Below are 9223 nucleotides of genomic sequence, written 5' to 3'. Positions count from 1 at the left end.
GTACCAGGTGCTCTCTACACTGTTTGCTCTCTAGATTGGAGACTTTCATTTGCTTTATCTCCTCAGATTAGAGCCAAAACATTATCAGAGCACTTAGAAACCGGTGAGAGACTACTTGCTGCGTCTGTTTGCATTCAAACACACACGCAAACTATCAACCACAGAAATATTACTTAGGTCCCAAACACTTGATTGTTCTTCTCGTTTTTGCCTAAAACATTCACGTCAATTACGTCAATGTTTTAGGCCAAGATTCTATTATGTACTGCACACATTACATTATGTTCCATTGTGTGACTTTTTGTCTTAACAAATCTTTTTACTGCTTATCTTGGTTGCAGTTTAAACATAAAGGGGTTGTACTGGACTAGTCACTGAGATATGACTTGTATTGTTGTATATAGTTTTGATGATGTCAGTGTCACAGCTGTTCTGTTCATACGTTTAAGTTTAATAGGGATTGATTTGTGCTTTAATGTAACACAGGACCCAGAGGAACAAAAGCTAAGTATACATGTTATGCCCAGTTGTTATGTTAGGTCTATAAACATGGACATTGATATTGTTATTGGTACATATACTAGAGATTGGTAGTAGTTATTATGATTTCCCCCCTCAGCGATCCTTCACTATGCACTGATGCTATGCAAATCATAAAGTAACAGTTTATTTCTTAACAATATTTGTCTCGTGTGCCTTCAAAAGAATGGGAAACATTTCTGTACGTGTATATCATCTCACTGTCTCTGAAGCCTAATTTATATTTTGTTGTATGAATGGTGTTGCTTGTCGCTTGCCGCAAATAACTGAGTTTGTAAATCAGTCATTTTTGGTGAGTGACACGGTCGCATAATGACATAAATTAGGCTTAAGCTGAACGTGATTTATTTGATTCCTTCTAGTGGTGAAAATGATTATCTGCTGATTTCATGTGTGGTAAGAGGTGAATTAATCCACTCCATGTGCAAAGTGTTACTGGCAGAAGTTCGAAGATTATTTACACCTGTTTTGATTTGTCATGCAATTGTATTTGTTTATGAGGCACTGACGAGTCTGTGAAGAACATTGTCATTTTGCAAACCCTTTGTGAGTCATTTATTTTTTTATATAAATTTATTTTCTTTGATGCTGTTGTAAAATACATGTTTTGTAACTGAGTACTTCCAGGACGTATGATGTCTAAAAAGTATTGATATTCACTGAGTAATAAACATCTCTAATTGTCTAAACGTTACCAGTGAGTTAGCCCTATTTTTCTACAGGTGGCTGTTTTCTGTCTCTTTGGTTTGGACTGGAGGTTTATTTAAGATTACTGTCTGCGTTTACAAGTTGTGTCCAGTAGGGAGAGTCATAGGACTGATATAGGCCTGCTGATTTTCTTTGACAGGTAGCACTGCTATAGCCTGGTAAACCATCTTGGTCTCATGAATTCACATTTTCATGCATCATCTGTATGAAAATGTGAATCCACGCGACCAAGATGGTTTACCAGGCTAGCACTGCTAATGCTTAATTCATGCACCATAGTATGACAGTGTAGCTTGCTGAAAATATCACATCTACAAGCTCCCAATGCATCACATTTGAGCTTGTACATCAGCTATTTTAGGATTATAAATCAGGCTTAATCCAAACTGATTGTTCTTGTCTACTAACAGTCCAAGGCGATGCTGACCCACAGAAACACGATGCAAGCTGGCACTCACTGCTCCTGTTAGTAAAATTACTTTGGCTGTCTTTGGGAAACACCGAAGTCAGGGTAGTTGCTTAAGCATGATTTTGCTAAAGGACTATTGGGCAAAGAAAACATAAAATGCTAATGTTTAGGTACACACAGTTGTTACTTAATTTCCCTTTTAGAATTATCAATCAGTTAGCAAGAATAATAATTTCAAATGTGTGCTATATCAATTCAAAAGCATATTCACACCAACCATGGAAATGTGTTTTATTCCTAGCAATGCAAAAAATAGCCATTGTCAGCAATAAAAAAATTCAACATTTTGGTTTGACATGATTCTTTCAAATGTAAAACTGTTAAATCACTAGTTTAAATTCCAGCAAAAAACATGCTTAATTCAAGGATAGCTATGAACTTTTTTACGTACAATGTGGTCGTGGTTTTCATAACAATATCATGACAGGGAATTTTAAAGTTTTTTTTAACCATATATATTTTCAGCTCCACACACTCTTACACTTTCAAGTAAGTAATTTGGCAAGAGTCAATGGCAAATTGGCAATAGCACTCGTAACCTTTTATCACAGTCACATCAAACAGAATAACCTATCAAAACATTTAGTACCTTGCATTATCATAATAATTGCCAAAATAGCCCACATCCATTAGTTTAGTTTTTTAAGGGACCACAGAGGTGAGGGCAAAATTACATTATGCCTCTACCCTCACATAGACAAAAAATATATTTTGAAGTTAAGAAAAGAAGTAAGAAAACGAATATTCACTGAATAATATGAAACAAATGTTTGAGGGAAAAGGGAGGGACACTTGCATACTTTTTAAATTTTGTGCTGCTCAGTGAATAATGTCCTAACATTTAGGTGCCATCTTAAATTACTGAAGTACTACTATGTTTGAACCATTTATTTATTAAACCATTTATGTCTACAGTCCAAGGCGATAATGACCCACACAAACATGATGCAAGCTGGCACTCACTGCTCCTGTTAGTAAAATGACCTTTGGCTGTCTTTGGGAAACACCAAAGTCAGGGTAGTTGCTTAAGCATGATCTTGCAAAAGGACTATTGGGTAAAGAAAACAAAATGCTAATGTTTAGGTACACACAGTTCTTACTTAATTTCCCCTTGAGAATCATCAATCAGTTAGCAAGACTAATTGTTTTCACATGTTGACATTATTCATTCATGCAAATGTGTGCTATATCAATTCGAAAGCATATTCACACCAACCATGGAAATGTGTTTATACTTTTATTCCTAGCAATGCAAAAAAAAATAGCCAGCAATATCAAATTCCGACATTTTGGTTTGACATGGTGATAGAAACATGATTCTTTCAAACGTAAAACTGTTAAATCACTAGAGTTTAAATTCCAGCAAAAAAAAAGGTGCCTGATTCAAGGATAGCTATGAACCTTTTTACGTACAATGTGGTCAGTGGTTTTCTTCACAGAATATCATGACAGGGAAAATAAACGTTTTTTTTAACCATATATATTTTCAGCTCCACACACTCTTACACTTTCAAGTAAGTAATTTGGCAAGAGTCCATGGCAATAGCACTCGTAACCTTTTATCACAGTACCAACAAACAGAATAACCATACGTCAAAGCGTTTAGTACCTTGCATAATCATAATAATTGCCAAAATAGCCCACATCTATTAGTTTACTTTTTTAAGGGACCACAGAGGTGAGGGCAAAAAAACTAAACATTATGCCTCTACCCTCACATAGACAAAGACAGAAGTTAGCAGATAAGAAAACAAATATTTACTGAATAATATGCAACAAATGTTTGAGGGAAAAGGGAGGGACACTTGCATACTTTTTTTAGTGTGTGCTTCAGTGAATGATGTCCCAACCTTTAGATGTCCTCTTAAACCACGTAGCACTCAAGTACTACTATTTTTGAACCATTTAGTTATTAAACCATGTATTTCTGCCAAGTTCTGGTATATAAAATATGGCTGTTGAGTTTGGTGATGTCTTGATCCCTTTCACACGAATCTTCTACTAGCACATGAATACTTATACAATCTTTGTCTCCGATATATAAAACATGAGGTAATAATATAAGACAGGGGTGTGACTGTCTGAGGAACCAGGATGTGTGTTAGAGGTCATGTATTATACAATCACCTCCACTTCCTCTCTGCCTGTTTATTTGCACAGTAATAGCTAGTGGCCAGAACTGTATAGCATATTATACACAGTATAATATAGAATGTCCATGACTGTTTAGCATAAGTGCAACATGATTCGCATCTCCACATCTGTCTGCACAAATGATAAACAGGTTGACTTTGAAAGTTATACCAGTGGTAAGTCAGTCCAGCTAAAATCCACAGTTGTGACAACAAAACTGCTCTGGAGATGTTACTGTGGGCTATTGGGCTTAGCACTGCCATTATCAGCAACATGTTCATTTACATTAAGCAGAGAGTACACACAGAGCCTGAACTCAAACTGACTCACATAAAAGGTGATATGGGAAGAGGTAGTATGTAGGCACATGGCCTCATGTTAAAGAGTCTGTATTTCAAAGCCCAGATTCCAGTCCAACATGAGACAGAGAGAGAGAGATCAGATGTAGGTCAGACAAAAAGGAGAAGTGCTGCAAACACGCAAGACATGGCATCATCATTTGGTTTCGCTCGTTTCCTCGTTTGGTTACATTTCGTTCACCGGGGGAGAATTAGAATGAGACACGTGGGCCCTTCACCTATTAAAGCTGAACTTCCTCAGGAACCTCAACATTGAACAAAGTCAGAAAATAATTGTCCTCTATGCTCACAAGAGAACCATTAAACTCTGGGAAAAAAATTGCCCTCTTTTTCTTTATGCATTTATGCTTTTAATTAGTTTTATTTTAATCTAATTGTCGCGAGCTGTAGGTCCTCCCTGTCTGATCTAATTCCATCTCAATCTACTGTCCCGGCGCGTAGGGCCAGCTGATAGAGCTCCCTGATAGCTGCATGTCTCGGATCAGCGTCTCGATGGGTGTTTTGCCCACCAGCCGCATGAAGAAGAGCTGGGAGATGAGGTTGGCTGGCACAGCCCGCAGGGCTGGGAGGCGCAGTAACAGACGGCCAAAACGCTGAGGCTGGTTGGGGTACTGCAACCTCTCGTACTCCGTCAGAGCCACCTGCGCCTTCTCCTGGAGAGACTCCACGTGGGCTGGATCAGTCAGACCACATGCGTCTGTGAAAAGAAGGAGAAAATATGACGTGTTAAGCAACTTAACTTAAACTTGTGGTTCTAAAACTATCTAATTTCAAGGACCCTCAGATTGGTATGCATTATGCCACGGGCCACCACAACACCTATTTCCCCCTGCCGCGTCCTCTGGGCCTGACAGCTGCAACCCACAAATTATACAGCCTTGGGTAGGCCACCTGGCCAGGCAGAGATATGCACTCCACGGAGCGCACCTTTCTAGTTCTAAATTATAGACGATTGCGTCATACTGAATTCTGACATTTCTGATTCATATATGTAAATTCTGCTTAAGACATTTTCCTTTTAGCTGTATGAGTTTGCAATGACTTGATCTACAGTAACACTACATGTCTAGGCAAGTAACCATAGGGCCTATAAATGAGCTGTCTCGGTGTAATTAACCAGGTGAGAAAGGTGTAGATTCAGTTTGCCAAACTCACCAGGGGAAAAGAGCGCGATGGCTTTGAGGCAGCTGTACTCTGCCGAGTCCACCTGCAGTCTCGAGAGTTTGTCGACCTGATCCTGGAACACCCTGATCTGGTCCATGAAGGACACCACACGCTCTGCAGACATGGGCGAGGAATGGAAGCCAGCCGCCGCTAGCAAGGGAGCCATGTGGAGCGGTAGGGCAGACTGGGCTGCGTTGAGGATGAACAGTTCACTCCAGCTCAGCCGTAGCAGTGCCACCTGTGGACAGGGTTCAGAGCAATGTGATTACAGAGCCTTTGCTTTTGATGCCAGAGCACTGAATACACTAAGATGTCTTAGTCAATCACTCAAAATGCAAAATGTGCCGCATGAGGCTGACAAACCACTGCCTTGTATTGACTGACCTGCTCTGACACAGGCAGTTCTGGGAAGTAGGGGATATTCCTGGCCCACTCGATTGTGCTGAAGAGGAGCCGAGCCGCCAGCTCGCAGATGTTGTCGATGCCCATGACCGAGCCACCGCTGGAGGAGCCCTGCATCTGTCCCTGGCCATACGGGGCCCCATAGCGGCTGCTGGGGTAGGGCTCAGCACGAAGAAGCTGGGAGATGAGCTCCGAGACTGGCTGGCCATTGAAATAGTCACCCCCAATATGCACTGGCCCTCCACCAACACCCCCACCACCTATCAGGGAGGTGGGACTGATACCTGAGTGAGATGGAGGGATGCGCCCCCGCTGTACAGCTGTAGATGAATAAGAAGAGAAGAGATACAATAACAATGTAAATATATTTGTATGTAGAGATATAATAACAAATGTAGAAGTCCCACCCTTTCAATGCTTGTATAGCAGAGAAGCCTTGCCTGTAGCCCATGAGCCAAATATCTCCCTTGGTCAGGAATGATTTCCCTTTGACAAAGCAGTAGATTATTTCCCATGTGGTAGACCTGGGTTTGATTTACAATCTGGATCAGGTTTCCCAATGAGATCAAAGTAGGATGATAGTAACAGATTAGCCCTGCCTTTAGCCCAAAGGCCTAATATCTCGTTGCCAGTGGGAGTTTCCCCTTTGGTTTAGTTTCTAGATATTTGGTTTCCCATCTATAAGACCTGGGTTCGAATCAAGGTGGTTATACTTGCATCACCTCCAAGAGGAACTTACTTTTTACAGGACAATGACTTGCTGTGTTGCATTAATGTTATGCAATCTAAAGCTTTGAAGAGACAGGGTAATAGATGAACGATAAACGTGTTAGCCTATATCATTTATTTTGGAAATCAGCCTTTTGCTCCCAATGATTAGGCTAGTTACTACTACTGTGACATAGCTACTAGCGCTAGTATGTCACAGTTTGAGGAATTAAGTTAACCTGCCAAAGAATAATCTGTAAGTGTAAGGAAAATGCACGTTTTCTTGGCACAGGCCCAGGACTTGAAAATAAGTCGTATTTTTTCAGTTGTAAATACGCAGTGGTGGAAAGTAACTAAGTACATTTACTCAAGTGCTGTACTTAAGTACAATTTTGAGGTATTTGTACTTTACTTGAGTATTTCCAATTTCCAATACTTTTACTTCTACTCCACTTCTCAGAGGCAAATATTGTACTTTACTCCACTACAATTATTTGAAAACTTTAGTTACTAGTTACTTTTCAGATATAAATTATGATATTATAAAACATTCATTAACCACTTTAGCCCTATTTTATACATAGGCTATTTGAAAATAGCCGATCTACAAGCTCACAACGAGCTTGTAGATTGGCTATTTTCAAATATTTCAGTACTTCTCATTTTGGTACTTTAAGTTCATTTTGATACCAATACTTTTGCACTTTTACTCAAGTCAATTTTAAGTTCCAGACTTTTACTTGTAATGGAGTATTTCTATATTGCAGTATTGATATCTGAGTACTTTTTCCACCACTGTAAATACGTTACTTCTGTGGAACAACATGGCTACCTTACTAGTAATGAATCACACCTGTGGTGCTGCTTGGGCGCTGCCGATGCGAGTTAACAGGTAACATAGCAGCAGTAGACCAATAATTACTAGAGTAGAAGATGTGTGGCTGCCTCATAGAATTATTATAATATATCTAGAGGGCGGACTGCCGCCCCAGCTATTAATTTCAATGAAAGTTGCTCACAAGCGCATGAAGCACCCATAAGTACCTCTTCACCTGGATTGCAGGCGCACTGATAACGTTTCAAACGGTATACGCATGCGTAGTAGCATTTTATATGCAGAGGTATTGCAATCTCAGATTTGACCACCAGGCGACGGCAGCTTCACTCGCTGTTCTACCGCGGTTCTGGGGGCTTGGGCTGCCTGGGTCCAGTTGTTTGGGCTTATTTATCAGTGAAGTTGCTTGTTAAATATTGATAGTTGCGGGTTGTGTTTTTTTTTTGGCTTGTTTTTTGCTCTCACAAAACATGGCAACACTGCTAGACTTCCCTTCCCTATGGTCCTACAAATGGGGCTTGCTTGTTTGGAGGAGGTTCCTCTAGCAATGATGTGCGCCATCATCCACACATGGAGCAGCGAGGGGAAAAGGGGACACCTGCCTAAACCAGCCCAGTCAATCAATCAACGTCAACGAATCGATGGGGGTGACTCGCTGACAGATGTCGCAGCCAGAGGCCAGAGCCCTCACATCCAAACATAATCTGTAACACCCATCCCGCAGGTATATTATATAACCTCGCGTCACCGGCTTTTCTACCACGGAGGAAAGCCTGGTATTCGTTCTAAACTGGCCCGTGTGATCCGGTTTAGAAAAAAAGGGAAAAAACTATCGTGTTCCGGTGGTGTGTTCCGGTTGGCGTCACATTGTTTTTGTTCCCCACATAATACGAATCAATTAGTTTAGTCTCGCTAGTTGCGCTACGAGTCAGAATAAAATATGGATTTACCAAACGATTATTATACCAAAAGAAACGAAACAATTATACCAATTTAAATCAATTTTAAACTAGGGGAAGCATTTTGGAGGTGCACGGCACCGGAGGTTCTGGTCGTGGGTTCCGGCCACCTGATGACGTTAAGTTATTTCCGTCCAGACGAAATAAGGCGAGCAGGTACCTCTCAATCTTCTAACCATTCTCAGTCACGGTTTTAATGATAATTTTAAACATACATTTTTGCATTGAGTCGACCATCGCACCTCTTCACGTTAAAAATGTAGTTCTATAATCTTTTTTTTTTTTAATTAAAACTAATAGTTAACAGCAGTAGTCTACTGCTGTTAACAATTTAACAATCTGCAATTTAACAATCTACAATTTAACAATCTATTATGCATTCTACTGCCTGTATGTGGTTACAGATCAAAGTTGAGTCCTGCTAGTCCAGTTTTTGTCCACACTGACTGTTTAAAGTTACCCTCGTGGCAGTGGGTCAGAATTTGAATAGAGGTTAAAAGTGGAAATAGCAGCCCTTTTAAATACGTTTGAAAGGCTTCACTCATGAGTCATGACTGAGTGAACCTGTTTACAGTGATGTGGAAACCTGTGTCACTATGATAAATGATAATCAAGCTCAGTAGGCTATAAGTGCTGGCAGGGCCAGAAGGCTGTCAGCTGTTGATTACTTTTGTCAGAGACTTTTTTGTTGTTGTGGTGTTCAACTATGGGGGAAATGCCATGGGTATGTGGCACTGTGATATAGGGCAGTGGTTCTCAACCTTTTCAGGCCGTCACCCCCCAAAATAATCATATTTAAACTGGTGACCCCCCAACCCTGACAAGCACTTGGAATTGTAGGCATTACATTTAGTTTGACTCGGTTCCACAGATAAATATTGTGAAAGTAGCACATCTACAAGCTCACAACGCCTCGCAACGCTTGTAGATGGGCTATTTTCACAAT

General features: G+C 40.4%; 1 protein-coding gene across 1 annotated transcript in view; it reads right to left on the bottom strand.

Annotated features, from left to right (window-relative positions):
* Positions 1-2941: 2941 nt before the first annotated feature.
* nr2f6b (nuclear receptor subfamily 2, group F, member 6b) overlaps positions 2942-9223 on the bottom strand; it is a 10151-nt gene continuing 3869 nt past the window's right edge. The window contains exons 3-5 of the mRNA XM_080431637.1: positions 5758-6095; positions 5365-5611; positions 2942-4906 (exon numbers count right to left, since the gene is read on the bottom strand). Coding sequence (XP_080287763.1) covers positions 4632-4906; positions 5365-5611; positions 5758-6095 — 860 coding nt within the window. The 3' untranslated portion in view covers positions 2942-4631. The remainder of the gene's footprint in view (positions 4907-5364; positions 5612-5757; positions 6096-9223) is intronic.

This window comes from Gymnoscopelus braueri (genome assembly GCF_963280865.1).
Source record: "Gymnoscopelus braueri genome assembly, chromosome: 6".
Taxonomy (NCBI): Eukaryota; Metazoa; Chordata; class Actinopteri; order Myctophiformes; family Myctophidae; genus Gymnoscopelus; species Gymnoscopelus braueri.
The sequence above is the reverse complement of the archived record's forward strand: the minus strand, read 5'-3'. Positions and strand labels throughout refer to the sequence as shown.